The sequence below is a fragment of the Etheostoma spectabile genome, chromosome 22, assembly GCF_008692095.1.
Source record: "Etheostoma spectabile isolate EspeVRDwgs_2016 chromosome 22, UIUC_Espe_1.0, whole genome shotgun sequence".
In the NCBI taxonomy this organism is placed as follows: domain Eukaryota; kingdom Metazoa; phylum Chordata; class Actinopteri; order Perciformes; family Percidae; genus Etheostoma; species Etheostoma spectabile.
This window is the reverse complement of record NC_045754.1, coordinates 22,979,127-23,005,703: the sequence shown is the minus strand read 5'-3', so window position 1 is coordinate 23,005,703 and position 26,577 is coordinate 22,979,127. Positions and strand designations below refer to the sequence as shown.

At 39.1% G+C, this 26,577-nt stretch overlaps 2 protein-coding genes and 1 long non-coding RNA gene across 3 annotated transcripts in view; 1 reads left to right on the top strand and 2 right to left on the bottom strand.

Moving 5' to 3' along the window:
• Positions 1-98: 98 nt before the first annotated feature.
• LOC116672422 (cyclin-Y-like) lies at positions 99-22,544 on the bottom strand (the record flags this gene model as incomplete). The annotated part of the gene is given in 11 exon segments (XM_032504261.1): positions 99-269; positions 5,844-5,926; positions 5,929-5,962; positions 6,302-6,330; positions 6,333-6,358; positions 6,823-6,843; positions 6,845-6,856; positions 7,016-7,116; positions 7,709-7,732; positions 7,925-7,959; positions 22,470-22,544. Coding segments are annotated over 11 exon segments (611 nt in total), but the record flags the coding sequence as incomplete, so codon positions are not given.
• LOC116672421 (G2/M phase-specific E3 ubiquitin-protein ligase) lies at positions 10,419-19,695 on the bottom strand. Its single transcript, XM_032504259.1, has 9 exons — positions 18,789-19,695; positions 17,407-17,619; positions 17,102-17,237; positions 15,834-16,399; positions 15,330-15,646; positions 15,017-15,198; positions 14,760-14,932; positions 13,713-13,927; positions 10,419-13,579 (listed from the first exon to the last, which is right to left on the bottom strand). Exons 1-9 carry the CDS (start codon positions 19,088-19,090, stop codon positions 13,323-13,325), a joined length of 2,361 nt encoding a protein of 786 aa, XP_032360150.1. The 5' UTR covers positions 19,091-19,695; the 3' UTR covers positions 10,419-13,322.
• The window catches only part of LOC116672423 (uncharacterized), an 8,666-nt gene continuing 270 nt past the window's right edge, over positions 18,182-26,577 (top strand). The window contains exons 1-2 of the long non-coding RNA XR_004327548.1: positions 18,182-18,192; positions 21,089-21,096. This is a non-coding gene — a long non-coding RNA (uncharacterized LOC116672423). The remainder of the gene's footprint in view (positions 18,193-21,088; positions 21,097-26,577) is intronic.

The following is a 26,577-nucleotide window of genomic DNA, read 5'->3' as shown; positions in this document are numbered from 1 at the left end:
GCAGCAGCTGCTCAACATTTAGTGGCAAACTGACCTCAGCCTGATAGACCTGGCGGTTGTGTGTGCATTGTATTTTATGTGTATGCGGCAAGTGCAACTCACATGTCCTCCACAGTGATATCCTTGAGAATCTGGCAGTAGTCGACGTTCCAGACCGCCTGTCGTCCCACACCTTGTGACGCCAGGAGGATGGCTCCCAGCACGATCCGCTTCCAGTTGGCGGGGGAGATGTCGATCTCAGCGTAGGTCAGGAGCCTCTCCAAGTACACCTTGGACAAAGAGATGTCACATGTAAATATTTCAGAAATATTGATCTTTTCCACTTCTTACAACATTCAAAAATTATAGATGGGTCAATCAATTGGTTAGGGTTAAGGTTGCAACTGTTGCAAGCAATTGTTTTCTATGTTAAAAAATACTAAATTGTTTATCACATAAAAAGCATTCAAAATTGTTCACAAAACTAAGATCCCTGTGGATTCCGCCATCTTACCTTACATGAACGCATTATAACAACATATAACAAAAGCTTGTTGATTATTATTATCCAATGTATAGTTTAGGGTGTCAATTAATTACACATTTTTATCTATTCTAAATGTCCCTTGATTTCTTTTTGTCCCATTATTTTTATGCTCTTAACAACATCGGAAAAGTAGATCGGCTTGCTTTGTGCAAATATTTTTTTTATTGAAAACAACATTGGCATATAGCCTACTGTAGTGTTCAATTTCTCACTCAATTTCACACTAACGTTCTCACTTGGAGCAAATAATCTCTCACACATGTAACTCTGTCCATTAATAAAAGAGTGAAAACCACGGCTTAATACTTTCTTTTTCTCAAGTTTGCTTTGAACGTAGCAATCAGGCTACTGCTCTTTATTCACCAGAGGCTCATCAACCCAGCCTCTTATTTCTGATAGAATGAACAGCAGCTACGTGGCTTTGACAATTTGGGGGGGCGGGGGGGGGGGGGAACGGGTGTGGTGCGGCGTGCCTGTTGTTGTTTTTTCCCCCGGTCTAGCTAGATCCAGTGTGGTGTTGTAGTTTTTCTAATGTTACTAGTTGTTACAAAAGTGTGTGAAAATACTACAAAGTCTGCTAGGCCAAAAAGAATGTTAAAATAAATTGACGTTCTTAAAATGGTTTTGCGGTACACTAGTTAACACTAGTCTTATTCAATTCAATTTTATTTTTACTGTCAAATCATAACAACAGTTATCTCAGGAAACTTGACCACCCGCTATAATTTACAAAAGACCCAAACTATTCCATGTTATGAGTATGTTTTCCCGTTTATTCTGTTTAATGAGCCTTTGCTGTCCCTGTCTACATGTACTGTATGTGCAGTTAGTTTGCTGCTTTACTGTTTTGCAGTCTCCTGCCAACTCGCCAAAAACACACAACAACAAGATGTCAGAAGCTGAAGAAGCCCAACTTCCCTAGAGCTCGCTCATTAAAATATCCATGTGGAACACTCCATCTCTACGCCTCTCTCCCATTTCAATGCTCTCTCTTTTCAGTAGCCAGAATTCCCACAGTCTACGGATCACAAAGCACACTGAGCTCGCAGACACCTGTTCCTTACAATCGGAACTTTGTACAGAAGCTGATTCCTCTGATCACTGATTATCGTTTTGTTAGAAAGTCTTAGTCTCTTATTAAAGTCTTAATAAAGGTAGCAGTGATCTGCTGCATGGAGATGACTAAATGTCTAATTTGCTAATGGAAGCTTCAGTATACCTCTCAGCTTGCTTATAAAAGCTCACGTATCTCCTAAGGCTGGATCCGTTCGTTGGGTAGGTATTTAATTTAAATTTTGGGATTTGAATATTGGTTTTATTTTTCCTTCAATAATGTAATAAGTTAGCAGAGACAGCTAGCAGATAGTGATCAGATGTTTTTACAGTGTGTTCAGGGACAGGCAGCTAGCAGATAGTGAGATGTTTGTACAGTGTGTTCTGGGGACAGGCAGCTAGCAGATAGTGATCAGATGTTTTTACAGTGTGTTCTGGGGACGGGCAGCTAGCAGAGAGTGAGAAGATTTTTTTACAGTGTTTCTGGGGACGGCAGCTAGCAATAGTGAGAAGATTTTTTACAGTGTGTTCTGGGACGGCAGCTAGCAGATAGTGAGATGTTTTTTTCAGTGTGTTCTGGGGACAGGCAGCTAGCGAGAGTGAGAAGATTTTTTACAGTGTGTTCTGGGGACGGGCAGCTAGCAGATAGTGAGATGTTTTTACAGTGTGTTCTGGGGACAGGCAGCTAGCAGAGAGTGAGAAGATTTTTTACAGTGTGTTCTGGGGACAGGCAGCTAGCAGATAGTGAGGAGATGTTTTTACAGTGTGTTCTGGGGACAGGCAGCTAGCAGATAGTGAGGAGATGTTTTTACAGTGTGTTCTTGGGACAGGCAGCTAGCAGATAGTGAGGAGATGTTTTTTACAGTGTGTTCTGGGGACAGGCAGCTAGCAGATAGTGAGGAGATGTTTTTACAGTGTGTTCTGGGGACAGGCAGCTAGCAGATTGAGGAGATGTTTTTTACAGTGTGTTCTGGGGAAGGCAGCTAGCAGTAGGGAGAGATGTTTGCTGTATGTAACAACCAATGTTGTAGCCTAAAAACGCGTGACATCGCTTAGAGCACCTTTAATGTAGTTTGTTTATGTACTTTTTCCGTTATGACTGACAAACTGGATAATAAAAGAAAGTTCTGTGGTGTTCATTGTTTGTGTTTGTTCATATTTCACAAAGAGTTACCTGAACCAGACTGACAACAAAGATAGAAATCATATCACATCCATACAGGGATAGTAGTAACAGTTGTTATAAAATGTATGACCCACTGGTATCAGATCAGTACTCGTATCACAAGTTCAGGTATCAGGAAGCAAAAAATGGTATCAGACTATCTCTACTGGTGTTGAGAAAGTGCTATGGGCATATTGTATTTCATTGCTGTGGTACTCTGTACTAAGGTGCATATGACAATAAACTTGAAGTTAATTTATTTGTGTATTTGGTTATTCTTGTATTGGGATAGCCCTAATATATATTTGGGATAGACCTAAAATCACCACACACTACCAAATAATACAGTGCATGTCTTCTCATGTGCAGTAAGTATAAACAGCCTCTCTTTTTAGTCTTCACCTTTTTTGTGCTTCTCTTTCTTAAATTTGTATTAACTTTTAGTTTTCCGTATGATTCAGGTACTTTATTAAGTAAGAAGACTTTCTGAACATGTCATTTGTTAAAATTTGAAACAGTAATGATCTAATACAAACAATAATAATAATTATTGTAACAAGCAATTCCCCCCGCCTGACTAGGAACTACATTTTACCTTTTCCATGAATAAAATGTACTGCAGGCTCAACTGAATTTAGACCAGTTACTGTGGCTTAAAGCTTTGAAACTTGTCATCTCAGATGACAAGTCTGACAAAACAAATCTGGCCTGCAGAGATACAGTATTTTTTCTAAATTTATTTTGGGCAGAGAATACACTGTGCATTCGACTGTCTGAATCAGCACTGTGGCAGAACTGTCAGTATTATGGGACAGACCTAAACAGAATCCCAGAGTTCTGTTAGATGATGATTATTACCGTCTAATTACGAGACATGAAATGGAAACTTGTGGTTTGGAAAAATAGAAAGGCAAAGAGATGGGAGAGTTGAGAAAAAGAATTGAAAAGACTATACTTTCATCCTTTTTTGCAGCCTGGTTCACTTGCCCACACGCACAGCTCAGGTGGCTAATTGCACAAGTCATGCTGGGTCGGGCTTTGTGCCTGCAGGAAGTGCTAACCTATCTCTGTTGTGGCCCAGAGTCTGCCAACAGACACCACATAAACACTCATCTGGCAGCAGGCAGCACACATTGAAGAAAGCCCGCATGAAATAAGAACCATGCCACATGCTGAGCAATATGAATGCAACAGCACAGAGAGAAAACTATACAAACAAGCACAGCAAAGAATCCAGAGGCAGTGTGTGGTCGGCAAACAGTAGCCCTGTGTAACCACTTTAAACACAGATGATTTAGTTTGTGATTCTTGGGCCGACAGATGAGGTTTGGTACAAGAGAGAGAAAACTGGTCTCCATGGAGCTCAAAGGGTAAACTAACCTCAGAAACAGGCTTCTGATACAGAGGATGTTCCAACTAGACTACACATTGAAATAAGAAAATGTTTGAGATTAAACAGCATACTTAGCATGTTTCATCAAATTCCTGACTGGTGGTTGTTTTACTACGTTATATTAGTCAGCATCCCAAGTTTAAAACTCCAAACCATCAACAAAAAGTGCATTTAAACAACAACCAGTAACATTCTGCTTGGATAATCGGTAGTATACAGAGCCAGGGTTAATGGTGTACAGGTGTCTTCCTACTCTTCATGTATTATATATTACCAGCAGGGCTATCCAGTTAGTGTAGGTAGGCTAGGTTGATTAATCAGCAGTTGAACATATCAGGATAATAAGGAACGCACCAAAGGTAATACGTTGCAATGCATTGTAATATGTTTCAAATCCCAATAAAATTGTATAATGATATAAGTATTGGATAATCTCGTATTGTGGGGTCTCTGGAGATTCCAACCTAGTTCTTGGTACCTTCTACTGGAAATCTTCAACAATGATTTGTCTTTACAAAAGAAGATGTTGTGGGGGTCCATCCCAGAGAGACGCGTTTCCATATCCTATCCTACGATGTGACTACTTGGAAGGGAAGGAAGACTCCCCTGTCTAAAGTTAGCTGTGTCAGCTAAGCTAACCCCATAACCACCAGCCAACAGGCCTATTCAATTACTGATGGCATGCCAGACATTACTCTGGGGGACTGGAAGAGGCAGGCCATGTGCCAGACTGTGGTGGTGGTGGTGGTGGTGGTGTGTGTGTGTGTGTGTGTGTGTGTGTGTGTGCGCGTGCGTGCGTGTGTGTGCGTGCGCGCACAAAGAGTTCTTAGAGTACGCCTGCACATGGATTAAGACAGACATAGAAACATTAAAGACACTGTGCGTCGGTATGCTTGCTTTCCCCTCACTGCTTGGACACACAAGCCCACCCATGCATGCAGTTCACACATTTGTGCATCTGTCAGGAAGCAGAGCAATTCAATACAAGGCCACCAGGCCAGCCGTGCTACCCTGCACTCCCGAGTCCCTGGGGCACGTGTTGGCCGGTGTGGAAAGACATGTTTCTGGGCAGATGAGGCTGGTAAAAGTTGGGAGAGAACTATAAATTTGAAATATAGGACAGACAGCACAAGTAAATGAACCTGAATGCATGTCTTCTTTAAATACATAAAGCATAAAAACAATCTGGTTAAAAAACAAAGACTTCTAATTAGACTAAATACATTGTAATGTCTGGTGATAAGAGAAAGCACAAAAAACAAATGCAAGGATAAACAAAGAGTCATGGAGAGTAGATAGAGAAAGACATTTGATACAAGGGAGGGAGAAGCTGTTCTTGTTTTTAATACAGGTGAGCAGCGCAGGATTTCAGAAGTCGCGGGGAGAGAACCTGGTGTAATTATGTTCTGCTACAGGCACGGACATACTTTATCCTGACAGGAAATTGCACAGATCAAACTGATCCTGTCACAATTTGTGTGTTACGTTCCAATTTTCTGGTCTCCCACGTTTGTGGGGACGCAATAGAGGGATATATTGAGCATTTCATAGGATTAAGAGGGACATTTAAGGTCCAAAATAAATGTGTAAAAACAGCCTAAGGAGGGCAATTGAAAGAAGACAGCACATGACAGTAGGGAGGGCAAAAAGAGAATCAGGAGGCAACACCCCCTCCTGGTGTCAGCACTGAAATACACACCACTTACCAACGTGACAATGGCACACTCAGAAGTGAGCTGTGCGGCGCTGAACAGCGTCCTAACAAAGCGGTAGATCTGTTTCTGTCTCAGTCGTGTTTGTCATAATCGGGAGGAATTTCCGACTTCTAGAAACAGAAGATAACAGACGCGATGAGAATCAAACATTTGATGTGATTGTTACCAAAAATGGAAACACACACGCTGCAATTTGAGACTGTTTCTTCCAATGAGGATTCATGTTCAATAGAGTGAAACCCTGCAATTGTTAAGCCCCCCCCAAAAAAGAGACTGAAAATACATGTGAATGATCCAGATGGCTCCCGAGATTACAAGACAGATTTCCTCTCTATTTGATCCATGTGGGTTTATGCTGTTCATCAGCATGTGTGGTTTGTCTTGCTGATGGGTCCTTACAGCGCTACAGCGCTCACGTAATGGACGTATATCTTCAGTTAAAGCCTCACCGTGAGCGGGTGCAGTTTCTCATCAAAATGTCTAACAACATTCTTCCGTCGACGTCTCTGGAATGACAACCAGATAGAAGGAACATCAGGGTATGACAGAAATGAAAAACAGATGGCATGAGATTATTTAAATTATGCTGTCAGATTGCCTGTCCAATAAGCCATTTTATTTGGATTTATCTGCACTTCAAAACAGCAGCAGTACATGGGATTCCTACCAGTTATAGTAAATAGAGACAACGAGAGGATGTATACTCTCTACACCCTTCTACAGGACCACAGTTTATTGCAGAAGGATGCCCAGTTCACTCAAGCTCATATGGAGTCAGTTATCGGACAAAATGACACAATACTGAACAAATTTGACATTTCAACAGAAGCTTTGGAGCCAAAAGGGGCCATTTCCTGTTGAAGTTTATCTTTGTCTGCTACCTCTGATGCTGATAATTGATGCACGATTTGGAAATTGACACAGACAAAGAGAAACAACTCTAATAAATGAATAAAAAGATGTAACATACCTGTTCTTTATGTGGTATATTTGCGAGGGCGACACTGTAAAGACAAAAAAGCACACGAAAAAAGGACATTCATTTTAAACTAAAACCAGGATAAGAGGGAAATAAGCCAAATATTTATCATGCTTATATCCACAGAGATTGAACATTAGATTATGATTTCTCTTATGTTTGGCAAAAACAGCATTGTAGTTACCATTTGATGGTGTATTTGAGGTTGGGCTGACTGACAGTGCTGTCATCAAGGAAGATGGTGGAACATGAGCTGTACTTCCGTCTCACCGGGCCAGGATGATGCTGGAGTTCCCACACACACAGACAGACCGACAGACAGACATAAAGACACACACACACACACACACACACACACACACCACACACACACATCAGTCTCTATTTCAGTCATCCTGGAACCAGCCAAGAGGCCTTGTACCAGCCATGGAAAGTAGGACACCTGCAAACTAATTCTGTCTGTCCTCTGTCGACGCCGGACACGGCTGCATGCTGGGATGGCATTATGGTGGAGTGCATCTTCAGAGTAGCCACAAACTTCCATTTCCTAAGAAACTTTCTTTAAATTGCCTCATTTGCATTTGACACGACTGGACCACAGCTTTATCATGCCAACTGGGCAAATCCAAGTTCTAAATTATGGTTATTCTTATCAAGATTCATCACAGACATGTGCATATTTTATCAATTGCTGCACTTTGGCATGAGTGAGTAATGGACACAGATGGACACTACACCATGATGTGATGAAATTGTTGTTACTGAATCTAAATAATGACACATGGCTACGACTACGAGTGGAATCTGTGTGGTCTGAAGAGGGCTGGACAATGATCAGAGGGTTGGATTACTTTAGTGGTTATTTTGAGGACTTTACCTTGTTCTCCGAAATGTGTGTGAACTTGCAAAGAAAACAAATTCAAGACATTAAAATCACCATTTGCAATGTTACAATACTTTCAATTGTATTAAACTACCAAATAATTGAGTAGAAATAGAAAAGAAAAAAAACTCCTTATGGTCTTAAGCCTCTGTGTAACATCACTACTGCCCTTATTAATGTATCATACACAATGTCCTTTTTCTTACTTACATGGTTGATGTAAAGGCTCTTCCGTTTTTCTCGAACTGAAAAGGAAGATGAGAGAACAGGTGTGAGCGGTGTTAGGCAGCAACACTTCAAGCTCAGTATGATTGCAGTACACCACCCTCACAGACAGGGAGCAGCATTTATCAGGGTTTATAGGTCCCCTATCATTACCATTTACTCTGAGAAATATTGAATGGGTAGGTTTTTTTTTCTAATTGTCTTACAAAGCATGGCAGTTTTGGCAAGCAGATATGAAAGAATCCTGTAAATGGCTTTTCTCTCCTGCTACATTGGAAATTGTGGTTTAATAGGTGGGAATGAGCGTGAGCTAATTATTAATCAATTCATCCTTTGGCCAACATGAGTCCAAATTAAATGAAGCATAGCGATTGTTTTATTGTTTCCATTTCTGGTCATACGAATGCTTATTCTGCATAATGGACGTGGGGGATGTGTTAGTTCTATGAAGCTCACTTCACTGAATGCATGGCATATCACACACACACACAGCTGTGTGTCAGCGCTCGGGCGTGTGTGTGTTTGTGCATCCATGTGTGTCTATACGTTCGCTCTGATGTAGAAAAACACACAAGGGAAAAAGATCGGCAGCAGACTCTTACGCCATAATTAGAGCTACATACTATATATCAGTGGAAAAATAAGCATTCCTGACCGCGGTGATATCTGAATTGATTTCTGAAATAATAAAAAGAAAATCATATCATTGTTATGTTGTTTATACAATTTGTTGTGATGCTCCTGTCAAATCCCAGCTTCATGCTCCTAGTTGAATCCTACATTTCATTCACACCTCCTCTGTAGAAAGCTTTCTTAACCCTCGTGTTGTCCTCGGGTCAAATTGACCCGTTTTCCTATATCAATGTTTTTTTTATTACCCAATATAACATGACTGATTCCACACAACGCTCTTTGGTAAGTACAAATCTCTACTTTCATTCATTTTGGGGCGTCTTATTCAATTTTATAGCATTTGGGAAAAAAATGGAAGTGTTTTTGAAATAGTATTGAGTAAAAGTTGACATATTGCAGTCTGTGATTATCCATCAACATCCATTCCTTTAATTAATTAATTTCTGCTTTTCTAACTCAAACATTAAGTATAATTTCCAATAAATGAGGATTATTGACCATAAATTCCAAAAATAACTGTAAAACTAAAGTTAATAAGTTAGTGTTACGTAGTGTGAAATACTTCAAAAAAAGTGACAAACATTGAAAAAAATGCGTCAAAAGTGATAAAATTGTAAGAAAAAAATAAAAACATCGATAAAAAGTGTTGATTTTCAGTTTTGACGGGAGGACAACACGAGGGTTAAGCGCGAAAATATGTGTCATGTGTCATTTCTGTAAAGAAAACAATTCTTTTGCAGCACAGTTCAGTATGAGGGGCCGTATAAGACATAATTCATTCTTGTACTCTCACATACATACATTCTCCTTTCACATACATATATTTTCAATCACACATACATATATTCTCCTTTCACATACATGTATTTTCACTTTCACATATATACATTCTCCTTTCACATATGTATATTTTCACTTTCACATAGATACATTCTCTTTTCACATAGATACATTCTCTTTTCACATAGATACATTCTCTTTTCACATAGATACATTCTCTTTTCACATACATACATTCTCTTTTCACATACATACAGTTTCACTCTCACATATATATATTTTACTTTTCAACACATACATGTATTTTCACTCTCACATACATATATTTACACTTTCATGCACATATATTCTTTACTCTTACATACATACATTCTATTTATTACATATACCTATTTTCATTCTCACATGTATAAACCTTTTTCTCACATATATATACTTAGTCACAGTCTCAGCCACAAACTTATAGTCACTTTAGCATATGTGTAGTATTGACGCTCATCTTTTGTAGTATTCACTACTTTCACTGACACAGGAAGTTCCTCCCTAAACAGGAAGTCACTCTCAAACCAAAAAAAACATGTGCAAGACTTGTTTAGCTTGGTCCTAACCTGGATTTAAGGAGTCTACCTAAACAATGATGCTATTCAAACTAATCCTGTTTTCTTGTCAAGTTCAGTTTCTCATTTTGGGAGTAAGTAGCAATGAAAATGACATTAGACATTTTTTTATCAGTATATTGGAATGTGTTGAAAATATCCAAAGAGGAGCTACAGATTTCTTTGTTCGTGAGAGGCTCTATGGAGAACTTCGTGATCACGTTCAAACCTTATCTGGATTAATGTCCATCTCAAGATTTGTTGAAGATTCAAGAAATAGAGAAACGATCAATACATTAGAGTCTTTATATGGATATCTTCATTTTTTGGTGAGTTCTCATGAAAGCAGGCAAAGAGCCAGGTCTGAGAACAGGTATGCCCTGTTGCCTCCACCTGAGATGACTGGGCTTCAAGGAAGGCCTCAATACAGCATTTCACAAGATCAAATCTCTCATTTAGTATCCCTTGGAATGAACTGGCAAAGCATCGCAACATGCTTAGGAGTTAGCTGTCGGACTCTCTACAGGCACAGACAGCTGCTTGGTATTCAGCCACTGACATATGCAACACTGTCAAATGACAACCTGAACAGAGTTGTCACTGAAATTCTTCAGTCAACCACAAATGCAGGTGAACGATATGTTCAGGGGAGCTTAAGGTCACGTGGGCTACGTATTCAAAGGTGGCGTGTTAGACAGAGTCTGCAAGAAATTGATCCCATTGGGCGATCCCTCAGAAGACGCCATGCAATACGCCGACGAATATACAGTGTTCCAAACCCCAATGAATTATGGTGAGTAAATTCCCAACAGAAATACTAAATGTAAATCAAAATGCACAAAGTTACTCACCCAGAATTCAGATTTCTTTCCCCATGTTCCAGGGAAATTCAAATAACCCCTCAGAGGAAAATATACTGACAAAATATCTTACCATTTTTATTTTACATTTCTTTATATATATATATAATTTTATTATTATTATTTATTTATCTACACAGATCCAAATTTGGTTAACTAGCAGCCAAAAAAAAAGAAAGACTGTTGAGGGAAAATTTGATCACTGTTAAACACTCAGCAAAAGTAATTTATACAATTCTATTCTTTCTATGTGGTGTGATGTCTTTTGTCTGAAATCTCAGTGATGAGGTTTTAGGGAAACAAACTAGGGATTTCTTGGGTGTTTATTAATAATTACAACCCAACCCTTGAAAAGTAAGCAATTGATTAAATGAATCTCCAATGGCTAGACTTCAGAAAAATAACTAAGAATTTGGAGTAGGAATATTGGGAGGTCCTATGAATTTGAGACTCTAAATTTGACATTCTGTGGAATGACTACTGCTAAATTAAGTATCTAAAGTAAAGAAGAATTTAATTTTTTTTTAACAATTGTTGATGCACAATTTACAATATATTTCCCCCCCTTTTCCTAATTTCCTTAGGCACATTGATGGAAACCACAAACTTGTGAGATGGAGGATGGTGTTCCACGGCTGTGTAGATGGTTTTAGTCGAACCATCATTTATCTTGCTTGTCTAGACAACAACAGAGCCGCTAGTGTTTTGTCACTTTTCTTGACTGGTGTTCAGAACTTTGGATTACCATCCAGGGTGAGATGTGACCATGGAATGGAAAACACTGGTGTTGCCCGTTTCATGCTTTACAGGAGAGGGTTGAACAGACATAGTGTTATCACTGGCAGATCAGTCCATAATCAAAGAATAGAGAGATTATGGGCAGAGCTAAATAGAGTAGTGTCATTTCATTTTGTTAATCTGTTCAACTTTATGGAACAGAATAATGTATTAGATTCACTTAATGAAATCCATTTATTTTGTCTTCATTACATTTATTTGCCACGAATTGAAAGGGCTGCGACTGAATTTCAGAACCAGTGGAACAACCATGGCCTCTCAACACAAGGGGGGCAAACTCCACTTCAGCTGTGGCAAAGGGGCATAGTGAATAATGTTGGAATTCATAACCCTAGTATGAATGGTGTTTATGACATAGACAGTGACTTTGCTATTGATGACAGACCACTCTCACAGTTACAGACAAACAATGTTGTTGTTGTTCCATCATTGAACATTACTATCAGTGATACAACAATGACGACACTTCAGCAGGCCTTTGATCCATTTGAAGATGATGGAAATAATGGTATAGATTTATTTTGCAACCTTGTGCATTTTCTTGAGAGGCATTCCTAATATTGTAATCATAATGCGGTCTTAAAAGACAAACCAAACCCATCCAGGAGCTATACTGCATAACTTCACAAAGATTATGTTCAACCAATCAATCAATCAATAGAAGCATATACATTTACTTACTATAGTTGTGAAATATAGAGCAAAACTGCCTTTCACTGTCTATGTGACAGAACACCACTTTCTTGAAACATACTGTTTACAGTTTTAAGGTCATGGTATCATGCTTATACTGTATGTTCAAAAAATTGTTTCTGAAAAAGGTAAAACATGAAACACTGCTTTTGGCTCTAGACATCTCAATAAATGTGATATAAATCTGAATTGTTTTAACATTTGTCTTTTGTTGAACAGGATAAACAAAATCTAACATAAATAAATTGGGAATCTGCAGAAATGGAAATCAAGAGAAACAAATTTTAGTAGTCAAAGAACAAGACTAAAAAGTATAGGGCATCACTAATTATTTTGTCACCAGTATAAATTACAATCTGTCAACCTAATGCCGGCGTGTAGTAGTGTATCAGTTTTAGTAAGCAATTCCTTACTCAGTAATATTTAATGTTAGACAATAAGTCAGGTCTGTCAGTGTGTCACCTATAGGATGCTTGTACACTTTATCCAGTTATCCCAACAGTAAGATATGAACTCTTGAAGCTCAAAAATACTTTGTTTTAATGGTCAATGCAAATAAATGTAGGAGTATGTAATGCAATCAAGCACAGATGATTATAACAGACACCATCAAAATTGAAATACCAATTACATGTATATACGAATTATCACTGAAAACAAGCAGTTTCAATATTACTGGCAAGATCATCCTGGCCACACAACCAAGCCAAATTTTTAAATTTTAAGTTTACTCCACAATAGATTTCTGCATTACATATTATTTTACATTCACTGAACTCTGACAATCTGAACTGTACTTCCTATGAACCTTCCTTAAAAAAAAAATAAAACAAATATGTATTTTGCACACAGAAAAACACTCCAAATTGTGGAATGATGAGACACAAAAAACATATGCGTGTCAGGAACGGTTTTGTTCTTATTTCAGTGCTGCTTCATGTATCTGTATCTATCTACACAGTATCTGTGTGTGAGCTCAACCTTTCAACAGAATACTGAGAACAAGGCCACTCTGCATGCATATTAAGCCATGCCAAATCCATGGGTATTGCCCAATGCAAAGTCCATGTTTTCCTGAAAGTCTTTGTAACAACTGTGCAGTGGTAACTTCAGACAATTAATGCATGTGTTTGCAATGGGTAGTTTAGAAGAAGTTCCTGCATCATGCTCTTGGTGAAGAAATTCAATTGAAGGCTGTGGAGAGAAGCCAATTGGTGGAACAATATTGGCTCCAGTGGCAAAGGCAAGAATCATCCCGAGCTTCTGTGTTTCTTCTTGCTCTACATAAAGAAATACATCAGATATTAGATTAAAACACTACACACCTCACTACTCTAAACTGATAGAAAATGGTAAGATGCAGTGCAATTTCAAATAAGTAGTTATTTCAGTTCAATTAAACATTACAATAACCTTCTGCATCTGAGAGGTAGTCTCTCCAGAAAGGAACAACAACTTCTTCAGAATGCCTTTTATTGCTGCCAGCTGGAGAAAGGCGGATGGTGAAGAGGCTTTCAACCAGGTCAGCTGTCAGGGTTGTAGGAGACCAGCAGAGAAGGGGGCGAAAACTCTCCGGGTAAGCTTTGATTTTGTCCAGCACACCAAGTGTTCTCAGTCCATCCCTAAATCTGAGTAAAATTCAACAGTAGTTTTAAAGTATTTTGAATGGTGAATAAAGTTTTTTACATATGCATGTAGGTGATGAATGAATCAAAGAAACAATAGAATGGCAAATAGAAGAATTCAAACCAAGAGTAGTTAGTAGTTCTTACAGAGGTAAACCTATTGAGGCAGCAGTAGCCTAAATTCCACCGTCATTAACGCATAAGCTCTAATGGTTTATATCACAGTAAGCTCGTTATTAAGTGTGTAATATTAGTTTACGTTGATGTCATCTAGAAGTAAAATTCTACATGGCAAGCTCCCTCCCATTCTGAAAATTTAAAGAAGCTACAGTGGACTTCAAGGACACAAAGCTAGTTACTTAAGATGACATCATCCTCCACTTCCTCAAATCTTTCCATAATATCAAGTCATGAGGTATTTAGTTATTTATTCATTAGTACTTCTTCGTTTTCCAAGGGGTGCATGCATTTGTGGCAGGCACAAACTTTATGTAAAAATGCATTAGGCTGTTAAGTTTGTCCATTCTGTTAGTCCGTAGTTTGTCTGATAAATTAGTAAAATAAAAGGGAAACATGGCAGCATGCCCCGCTCCTATGTAGATATAAAAGGCTCATTCTTAAGGTCATAAAACACATTCCATTTCCAAGAGATTAGACACAAAATACAACCTTTTGAATATTATATTTCAGTTTCACTAAGTCTGTTCTGAAAAAACAATACTTTTAACTAACGTTGCCTATCTCAGCATGTTTATCAATGATTTAAAAAAATATAATTAGAAAAAAAGGCTTTTGAGAGGCAAAGAAGACTTGGAAAAAAAAGATTTAAATGTACCTCTCGAAAGGACCACGCACTCTGTGCATCACTTGAAACATCAGGATGTCGTCTACAAGCAGGTTCTTGTCTTCCAACTTTCGCAGTGGCCTTAGGCAGCCAGCATTGGCCAAATACTCCTCAAGTGGGCCTGTTGTTGCTAGCAGTTCTTCAAATGCTTTACACTCTATGACCTTCAAACAGAAACAAAAAACATTTAAAACTGTCTTTGCCACACTAGTCACTAATGTAGAAACAGACAGACATAAAAAATGTACCCTTTTGATGTTGTCACGTAGGTCACTATCTGCAACATCTGCCAATACTGGCTTTGCCAGTTCTGGGCCGTCAACAAGGCAAGAGAAGAGAGTTGGGGACAGAAAGCGTGCGGGTGGACCACCGTGTACAAGGCTTACTGCGATGGCCCTCCCTGCAATGAAGTACCGGTCCTCTCTCATGGCTACAGAAAAAAAGCATGGACAGTGTGTACTGTGTGTACTGTGTGTACATGTACCTGTATCATCACACAAAATATAGTGAAACTTATCTGGGGTTCAGCGCCTAAATGATGAGATCACAATCAATACATACCAGTACTGTCAAAGGCCAAGTTCATTTTGCCTTCTTCTCCTTCAAACATTTGAGATCTTGGCAAAGCTTCCATAAGCAGTGTTAGAAATTCCCTTCTTGGTCCACCCAAGTCCACAGCCTCTTCAGGTACTCCCATATCATCAGAAAATCTGACAGAAATAGTGTGACATGGATCATATGTCCCTCGTTTAAAACCTCTGATAGCTCCATCCAAGACTGTTGATCGGTTAATGTTAAACTTGCATCTCTTGTGTTGGGTTATTTTTGTTGCAAGATCTTGCAAGATATCTTTTGCTGGCATCATAGATCCTGTGGTTCTAGAAACAAGACAAATTAAATAAGTTACAGTTAGCATCATACAATGCAGTTGTAGGAGTGAATCATGTGTATTCTTCAGTGACAAATTTTAACTTCAGTAAAGTAACATTGGGTATGTTAGCAAGTATCAATAATAGTGCAAAATGAAAAGGTTCTAAATCTTAAAACATTTTCTTTTTTACTAACCTTTCACTATGCAAGCTTTCTAGTATAGCCTGGTTCAGTTCCTCCTCATCAGAGGAAAGGTCAGACAGTACAGACATTATTGAAAGGTAGGTGTCATAGTTTGTTGCTTGAGGGTGTGTTGAGGTAGAGGGTAACTCAGAGGAAGGACTTGCTAGAGTGCTGCTTTGGTAGGGTAAGCTTGTACTGTTTGGCCAAGTCAAGACCAGGTTTGGATCTGGAACTGAAGTTGTTCCTCCAAATGGTAGAGCAGAAGGCGGACTGGTGGAAGGACATACTGGCAGATGATTAGAAGAACCGCTCGCTGAAATGGTGGTGTTAGGTGAGATATTGCTGTGGTAGGTTGAGGCTGGAGTATGAGTGGATAAGACTTCACGTCCATGTGATGAGGCAAAAGACTGAACTGCAGAAGTATTGTTTGATGGGGAAGCAGTTGTTGGACTAGTCAAACTGTCTGAAGATGTATAACAGTGTCTAACTTGTGTTAGAGATGAGGACCGCAGTTGGCGAGTTGAACTCAAATTGTCGTCACCGCTGCTATCATCCTTAACAGGATCATCATCCAGTTCCTGGAAACATCAAGATTTGTCTTTATATTTCCGAAAGTTACTTCAACCATCCATCTTTTATTCAACCATCCATCTTTTAAAGTGACATCTCCCAAAGAGTACCAGTATCCCCTCCTAATCATAAACAATAGCCGCTTTCCGACCAAAGGGATTTTTGCAGGTTCTAGAACGCTTCTTTTCTCGTGTTCCAAAAGGAACAATTTGGGGATTATTAAATTCCTCTGCACGTAGTTCTTGTAACTCTTTCAGCTCGTACTTCAGGGCAGGGTCCTTTCCCTTTTCTGCATAGTGGTGATTAGATGGCTGTGTTATAATAACAAAATGTCAGCTCCTATGGCCACTTGGCCAGTGCAAATGGAAAAACTGGTTTTGGGGAAGTGTAGTTAGAACTGATTAGAAGTGGCCCTATAACTATGTTCCTGCAACTACTTGGTCGGAAAGAGGCTTATGTTACGCCAACAAAGAAGAAGCCAAATTAAGTCAATTTCTGGTCTTAGATTGAACAATATAAACATTCAAATTATTTGTACAGTTCCACAAAATATTTAAAGTTACTGAACTGAAATTAATGTTTAAGAAAAACAGATAACAGAGGTCAGCGGTAACTGACAACATTTAATCATGTGTGGATGTGTATGCACCAAATATGGGTTATTATTCTAAGAGTACTCCGTAGGTCAATTCAAATGTGATATAGCTTACCAAAATTGGCTTTGATGGTCTGAGGTATAGGGCTTTCGATTTATATACTTTGTGTATGAGATTTGCATCCAGTTCCTGTCCAGCACGCAGTTTGGGGGAAATCAACCTGTTGCCACATGCCATCAGAAATTCAAGGCTGTAAAAAAAAAAAGAAAAAAAAAGGAGTAAAAATAGTTTTATTAAAATAGAAAAAGAAGGAGTAAAGGGGGAGGGGCAACTTCTTTTTGTGATCAATGGCAAAATGTACAACACATATTGGAAGTGATGATTGGACATGATATAACTAATAAACTAAAAGTGCTTACCTCACTTCAGCAGACAGTTTTTCTCCAAAGGCTTCCCTTATTTGTTCAGTGACAGTCTTCTGGTCCCAAGACTTCTGGAATTCAAACCCATTCAATATATGTCCGTGTTCATGTAACTGTTGCTTAGTGCGATGCTTGACAACGACACTGCTTGATGGCTTCGAAAGAAGAATAACATCCTTGTTGAAAGTATTGTGATGTTGAATTTTGGCCCTACAAAACAAAGCAGACATACTTGATATGTATTTATCCTTTTATATAACACATGGCACATAATAGGTATGTTATTTCTACGTCATTCAATGATTTATATCCTTCAATATTTCACTAAAGCGGTGACATTGTAGGCTAGGCCTACATTAAACCATTTGGTTTGCTTAACTTAAGCTGACGGAACAGCAATACCATACAACAAAAAGGCTGACCCACAAATAATGTCATCCTTTTTACTTAAAATTTGGCACCGTCAATATTACGATTGCAAATGCAACAATGCGAATGCAACACGTGTCGCTGAACAAAGTGACAATGATCTGTAGTTGTGATTTACATTTTATTGGAGATTTGTAAAAGCACAACCCAAGGAGTATAATGATACGCAACAAACCCAGGGAAAAGCACTTAAAAGCAATCTTGGGATGCCAATTTTTAAGTTCAGTTTGACTGAGGTTTTTCTCCATTACTACCCCCCAAAAACTATGACATTATAAGTAATAATTGTTATATATTACACATTCACCACATGGAAGATTCAATTTCTAAAGCCTTTATATACTTCAGGACAGAGTTTTCTTAAAAATCATTAAATTGCCAAGTGCTAAGGAGAGGTAAAGTGTGGAGAAAAATCCATAATTAATTCATAAAATATTTGATTGCCTTTCATTTTTAGATTATAAACATGTTCAATATGACCAGTTCAGCATAAATTCAGCTACTTAAATGAAGCGGTCAGTGCGTGGACCGCGGTGAAGATGGTTTAAGATTGGATATTCAAAATACATTCTTTATCGACGTCTTTTTAATAGTTTAGCCTATGGTTTTACCGGCAGAAGCAGCAGGAGTCCACCGGAGGACGTTAGCTGATTGTATGTTGAATATCGAACATAAAACTTCGACACGGTCCGAATAATGGCAGTAGTTCTGTCTCGTCATGTTTACAGTAACGTGATTGACATATTTACATGTGAGGAAGCCCGGACATAAACTTAGCGTGACAAAGATAATGTTTGAAGCCTTGTAATATGTTAGTGCAGTGAGGACATGAGATCGGACACAATCAATAGCGGGAGGTTAGAGGGGGGGAGCGCGGTCGCTTACCAATATACAGTCAAACCAGTTAAATACAAATCAGCACCAGCAAAATAGAGCTTATTTATTCTTACCGTTTCCTCGGACGAGAGCCCCAATTGCCAAAGTGTTGCTGAGTTTGAAATCGCAAAGACTGCCGTGATCCTCCGGTTTGGCCTTGGTTAGCTTGAGGTGCATGTACTGTAGCAGGGTCTTGTGAGTTGCCACCTGGTCTGAAAAGTTGTCTCATTTCACTTTCTGCCGTGCTGTGAACAACGTTCGGTGCAGATGAGGACGTCCTTTGCCGCTCAATGGCAGAAATAGTATCAGAAGATGTTAAAATAGTCCTTAAAACTCCAATTGCTTGCTGCAAAGCGTTCGTCTCATCTCCGTCCATGCTGACCGCGACCTGAAGATGACCCTGCCGTAGTATCTCAGCCAATCACAGCGTGAGGTTGACAGCCCATCACTGCGCGATAAATGTTCTGCCATCCGTTTCCACTATACTCCTTCCGTTTCCACTATACTTTCTTACACATACATACATTCTTCTCTCACAGTAGTATACTTTCCTCACACATGCATACGTTTTCTTCGCATATACATGTATTATTTAAAATTTTGACTGCATATGCATGAGAGAAAAAAATGTATGAACATGTATGATAAATATAGAAATATGAAAGAAAAATATATGTTTGTGTGTGTTAAAATATAGAAATATAAGAGTAAAATGTATGTACGTGAGAGTGAAAATATAAGTATTTGAAAGAAGAATATGTGTATGTGTGAGTCAAAAATATATGTATCTGAGGGTGAAAATATATGTATGTAAAAGGAAAATATATGTATGTGAGAGTAAAAATATATGTGTGTGAAAGAAGAATGGATGTTTGTGTGAGAGCGAAAATAAACGTATGTGAAAGAAGAATATGTGTATGTGAGAGTGAAAATATATGTATGTGAAAGGAGAATGTATGTATGTGAGAGTACAAGAATGAATTATGTCTTATACGGCCCCTCATAGTTCAGACTGACATGCACGCACACACACGGCACACACACACACACACACACACACACAGAAAGACATCAGCAGCTGAGCAGTGAAGGCACGTCACCCGCTAACAGAAAAATGATACAGATCAAGTACAAGAATACAAGAAAGCTTAACACCACATGAAAAGTCAAGCCCAAACACACAGTGAGCATAGTGCCATCCGCCTAGAGACCAGACACGTGTATGCTTACCTCTCTTGTTGGGCACAGCAACTGAAAAAACACAAAGTCCAAGTTGTCTCTGTGTCTTGTATCAGTATTTATGTACAATATGTTAAGAAAACAGGCCAGCAGACGTTCACACAAGAGCTTGATAAGGCTAATAACACAGCACCTGTGATATCAGATCAATACATCAACCTTCTGGCTACACACTCTCCAGCTGAACCAGCGTTTCTCCAGTGTGTGCAAATGGATCAATATCAAGCATCAAAGTAAAGGGATTATGGCTAAAGTGAATCTCAGAAACCAACTTCATCACAAGTCCCTCTGAAGGTTCCAGACTGCTACAGGATCAGTCCTCTCTGCCTGACTCAAAATGTCTGACACAAAGGCAGCTGGTAGAACATTTCCACGGGAGCCTGCCTCAAGCCTTTATCGTGGATAAAAGGATGTTGATCGACAGTACTTTTGTCTTGTTCCACATCTGAAATCCCCTGCATCCACGGAACAGCTTGCTTTTCCAAAAAGCAGGCGGCATGTGCCATCGTTTGACTTCCAAGATGCTGCGTTCTCGCTTTATGTGCAATCTGCTACATATGGCAATGCTTATCTTTGAATGACTACTCTCAACAGAGTTTTTGAGGATCAATGGCAACTGATTAAAAAAAACACAGCATCCACAAGAGATGCAAAGTGGTGAAAAAACATAATCAAAAATACTCTTTGATGAAATGTGTGTGTCTAATGCATTCTACTGATGTCCACATTACTGTAGGTTTCATGATTTACACATGAAAGATATGTGCAATTGTATCCGAGCATATACTGTATGATGTACTTGCTTATTCTGTAATACACTGGTGCTTGTTGCATGCATTTTGGTTGAGGTATTGGATGAGGCATACATCATTTCACAGTGCTTTACAATTGCACAAGACGTATTTCAAGCTGCAGCCTTCAGACAAGATGCATTTAATGGTCCTTCAGCCATTGGAGTGCTAAGAATTGAATCAACCAAAAGCTAAGGCCATTAGAAACTCTTCCCAGACATCTACAGGTGACACTACCTGAAAGAGTTACCAAATATTATTGGTTGTCTAGTATCTAGAGTCCAAAAATGCATAACACAAAACACAACTTCTCCTTGCCTCAAACTACATCAACCTCATCTAAGTCTTGTGCGTGCCGAATACAAGAATAGCCCAGACATATTTTAACATTACCTTGCAATTTTTTCAACACCACTTACCACAATCCCTATGTATATTTGGACCTACTTAACTGTCAGTTAGTTAAGTATCAACTAGAGATGTTCCGATACCATTTTTACTTCCCGATACCGATTCCGATACTTGTGCTGTGGGTATCGGCCGATACCGAGTACCCATACCAGTGTGTTAAAAAAAAAAAAAAAAAAAAAAAAATGACTGTGATAATATTATCATTGTGGTAAGGCCTGGCTCAGGTTAACACTTTTTAAAACATGAATAATACAGCAAATGGAAGCCATATATATTTAAATAGAACAGTATAAAAATGTAAAACATGAACGTTGGACTTGGGGATTTTCCACTTTACTAGAACCCCCTCAATTGAGTCGGCAATAAATGTGCCAGTATGTGACCATCGGAACTCGGTGGCGTGCAGCTCCGCACTTCGAGGGGTAAATGTTGACTCTCTGTCCACCCAGTGGGACGTTAAACTTAGCAAAGACATGGGGCACACGTCGGAGCGCCACATGTCCGTGGTAAAGCTGTCTGCATGCACGTCTTTGCCCAAGCATACACGAAATGTGTTCCCTAACTGTCTCGTATAATTTGGGTTGCGCAGTTTCGGAGATATATTTACAACCTGGCAAACCGTACCTTGGCTTCAAATGCTCCATTAAGCGGCGAAATCCCAAATTTTCGACAACAGACAGGGGTTGGTAATCCAGTACAATAAACTCCAAAACTTTGTTGGTTATCGTTGTTGCTTTTGGCTGTCTTTGGGGAATTTATCTCGTCACTTGAAGGCAGTTTCCAGAGTTTGCTGCTGCAGTTCGTCCTTTTTCCCCCGTAGCTTTCGTAAATTTGTTGTGCTCTTTAGCGTGACGCGTCTTCAAATGTTTAATTAAGTTGCTGCTGTTGAAATTTGCAACACTCGTGCCACCCCTTGAAATTGCTTCTTTGCATATGTTGCATGTTGCCGTCTTACCGGTGGGAACATCCACGGTAAAGTACTGCCAAACTGCCGACATGATGCGCTAATGCTATCTTGTTTTAAGGAGGCGTTAAGTGATCAATTCTTCTTCGCCCCTCTAAAACAGCAGCGCAACTATTTTAAGAGTGGCGAAGAAGAACTGTGTCCGAGCTAACGGAGCTAACCAGTAAATAGATTCCTATTTTTAATAGTTTATGTGGTATCGGATCGGTGCCTGTACTCCAGTACTCGCCGATACCGATGCCAGCATTTTCGGCAGTATCGGAGGCATTTCCGATACTGGTATCGGAATCGGAACATCTCTAGTATCAACAGCAAGTTTGGGAGAAATGCAAGGTGCTAATAACGCTCACCGTCAGTCTGGGACTTGCTGAGGAAGATGGTGCTGGCCCGGGGATGATCTGAGGGGTTGTACTCCATGGGCAGATCTGAAAAAAGAGGAAACAAAATATTAGTCTTACAGGCAGCAGCATTCAAATTAGACATTTGATTAATGAGTTTAATTTCAACTAGTTTGTATACCACCACAACACCACAACCACCAAGCTAAACTTCTGGAACATTTGATATTCAACATAATATACAGTAACCATCAGCATGTAGGGAGAGTGAGCAATAAAACACAGCGTAACTAAACCACATTGCGAACTGAAACCTTCCATTCTGAGGCTAAACGGTGGGATTGGCTTCAGGGTTTAACGTCCTCTCTTGCAATGGACTGAAGTCAATGGAAAAGAGCTGTCAGTTGGCTGCACCAGCGCTGTGTAATCGCAGTTTTGTAAATCGATGTGCTAAGCAAACCCACCTGGCAGGAAAAGATTTCTTTAAGATCATGGTCTGTCCACACACACACACACACACACACACACACACACACCCACCCACACACACACACACACACACACCACACACACACACACACACACCACACACACACAACACCTCGTCTCAACCACCAGATTAGAAAGTAGCCGGCAATAAAAACCGCAATAAATCACAAGAAAAAGATGATGAACTCTGGCAGAAGGTCAGTCCCTGTGTCACTCAGTGATAAAAGTCCAGCATTGGCCCAATAAGTTTTATGATATATATACGTCACTTACACCGCAATATTGTTTCTCTTATCATGGCAACCGCACTTTAAAATTCCTTTTGTTTGACGGCATTTTACTTACTCAGTCTACCATATTTTCATTGTCTATTTCTTGCCTGTATTTCTTGCCTTGTATTTCTTTCGTGCTTACTTGTTTGTGTGTTATTGTTTTGTTTTTCTGTTTTTTTGCTGTTGCTGCTATGCTGCTACTTGTAACGACAGAATTTCCCCGTCGTGGGATAAATAAAGTATAATAATCTAATCTAATCTAATCTAATCAGTGTTGCTGGTTGCCCATTGGCCATTGTCCTTTCAAAATGTATTGGTGTGACAGGTACAGACTTTTACCTTGGCAGTGGTCTATAAATCAGCTGATTCCTTCCTCAGTACCACGGTGGATTGTGTTGTTGTTGCTGTTGCTGCCACCACCCATTTTAACCTTTTTAAGCTGGCTTAGCAGCACGGGGAGAGAGGGCCAAATGGATATACGCCACGCCACTGTGTCTTTGTGTGGGTGTGGTGGGTGTGGGTGGGGTGTGTGTGTGTGTGTGTGTGTGTGTGTGTGTTTGCCTCCTCTCTGACAATCTCTCTCGTTCAGACAGAAGTAAAGTGTGGAACAAGTGGGCTTCCGTCTCTGGAATCACTACCCCCCAACTCAGCAACATTGATTCATTCCCCCATTTCAAATCACAACTAAAAACACATCTGTTTATCATGCGTATTCCATAAATGTTGTTGCTCCGCCTTTTCTGTTGTATAGTATTTGTTTGCTGTGTAGTTTTTGTATTTTCTTTGTTTGCGGCAACTGTGTATAGTATTTGTTTGCTGTTGTATAGTAGTTGTTTTGCTGTTTATCATTTATGTTCACCTGTGCGGCGTCTTGAGTGCCATGACAGGGCGTCTTTAAATAAAATGATTATTATTATTATTATTATGTAATTTAGGAAAAAAAAAATTACAAACAGTAGTGATGTTATTGCTAATAAATATTATTAAGCTTGCATTAGTTTATGCAGACACGGAAGTCATATGCCCACTAGTTGAATTATATTTTTATCAGTCCCACACACATAACAGCCATTCTCCCATCAACACATGTCTATGTTCGTTAATGTTTCTCATTATTTATGAATGTTGTGGTTATTTGACTTATTTGTAATTTGTTTCTTTGTTCTATGATGTTCGTTGGCTTTATTTTTTGATATGTCTGAAATTTATTTCTTCATTCATTGCTACACCTATGCTGCCTCACACTGCAGCTGCTGGCAAAGCTAGCCTTCACCACCAGCCTCCACCTTCCTTTTTTGGAGTGTTAACACTTAAGTTTCAAATGTTCTTAATGTCTTGATTGGGCCCACTCCTGTGTACAGGGGTTTCAGCATTGTGCTCCCTGTTTCACTGTTGCAATAAAATGGTTAAATCTATGAGGAGTGTTCCTGACAGAAGTGGATAGACAGGTTTTGATATCACATCATGTAAAAATCAGGTGACTTGAACCTCCAGAAAAACATTTGAAAAGGTTGGCAAGCAGCGGATGCATTTTCTATCAATCTATCAGAATAAGATCATTTATATCATGTATAAAATGCCTTCTATTTCATTTAAAATAGACTATTAGTGTTGTTGTTTTTTTGCAAGATTCGTGTATGGAATAATAGAAGACATAAATAAATAATAAATAGAAGACATGCTGAAAGGATTACTGCAACAGCAGAATTGCTTAACATAGGTGGTGGAAGGAAGCGGCAGCGCTGAAGGAAGAGGGCATTGCTTGGTCTGGGTCTATTAACCAAAGTAACACTAATTACACAAAACGTCCTTAATTAATTATCCCAAACGCATCTTTACCATGTCCTGTGATATGCTACTTCAGTACACAACAAGTAAAACACATTAAAGGAACCAGTACAGATGAAGATGTAATACTATCTTTACATGACAGACACCACAATGACTATCCCTGTAAACAATATGCCGCAGTTAAAGGTCCGATGACATGGTGCTCTTTGATGGCTTATATAGACCTTATTGGTCCACTAATACTGTATCTGGAGTCTCTTTTTATAGACCTTAGTGGTCCCCTAATACTGTATCTGAAGTCTCTTTTATATAGACCTTAGTGGTCCCCTAATACTGTATCTAAAGTCTTTTATATAGACCTTAGTGGTCCCTAATACTGTTATCTGGGTCCTTTTTATAAGACCTTAGTGGTCCCTAATACTGTATGAAGTCTCTTTTATATAGACCTTAGTGGTCCCCTAATACTGTATCTGAAGTCCTTTTATATAGACCTAGTGGTCCCCTAATACTGTATCTGGAGTCTCTTTTATATAGACCTAGTGGTCCCCTAATACTGTATCTGAAGTCTCTTTTATATGGACCTTAGTGGTCCCAAATCTCTTTTATATAGACCTTAGTGGTCCCTAATACTGTATCTGAAGTCTCTTTTATATGACCTTAGTGGTCCCCTAATACTGTATCTGAAGTCTCTTATATAGGACCTAGTGGTCCACTAAGACAGTATCTGAAGTCTCTTTCCAAAAATCAGCCTTGGTGCAGAATTACAGCAGAAAGGGGAGGTAATCTTGCCCCTTATGACCTCATGAAAAAATTCCAGATCGGCCCATCTGAGCTTTTCATTTTCTCAAACGCTTTACACCTAGCACCATTTCTAGCTACCATTGACAGGCTTGGGGAACTCATATTAATGTTTAAAAAACCTCATAAAGTGAAATGTTCATGCCATGGGACCTTTAGGCACAGTGACCACACATAGTCCTGCCGTATACAAAGTTTTGACCTAGTCTTGTTTTTAGACGGGTGAAAGAAAACATCAGACTTACGTCCAAAATGACAAAAATAACAAAATGAGTTAAACATGAAAACACACTAGCGGTCAAAAGTTTGGGGTCACTTACCAATTTCTATTCCACTCCATTGTAGACAGAATACCAGCTGATCTGAGTGGGGGGCTGATCTTTAATGTTTTACCTTCTGAAATGTCATTTTTGAAGTTTTTTATTTTTTATTTGAACACGTCCCATGTTAAACCTCTGATGGCTAAAGAGACCATGACTGCCTCTGGCTAACTGGTGGTACAAATTGGCATTTTCTATATTAGTTGATTCATTGTTGAGCCTGTAAAATATCAAAAAATATCAAAATGCCCATCCCAAGTTCCAAGAGAAGTCTCTTTTTGTTTTAATTTTTGCTGTACACTATCTTTCCTTGTTGTTGTCTCAGGTCTTTGCCCTGGTTAAATCCCACGAGGAGAAACTGGAGCTTTTACTATTACATTATAGACAAAAACCGACTGTGTTCTAAGCCGCAGTTCATAGATTGGTAATGAAACAGAGAATCCCTGGGTT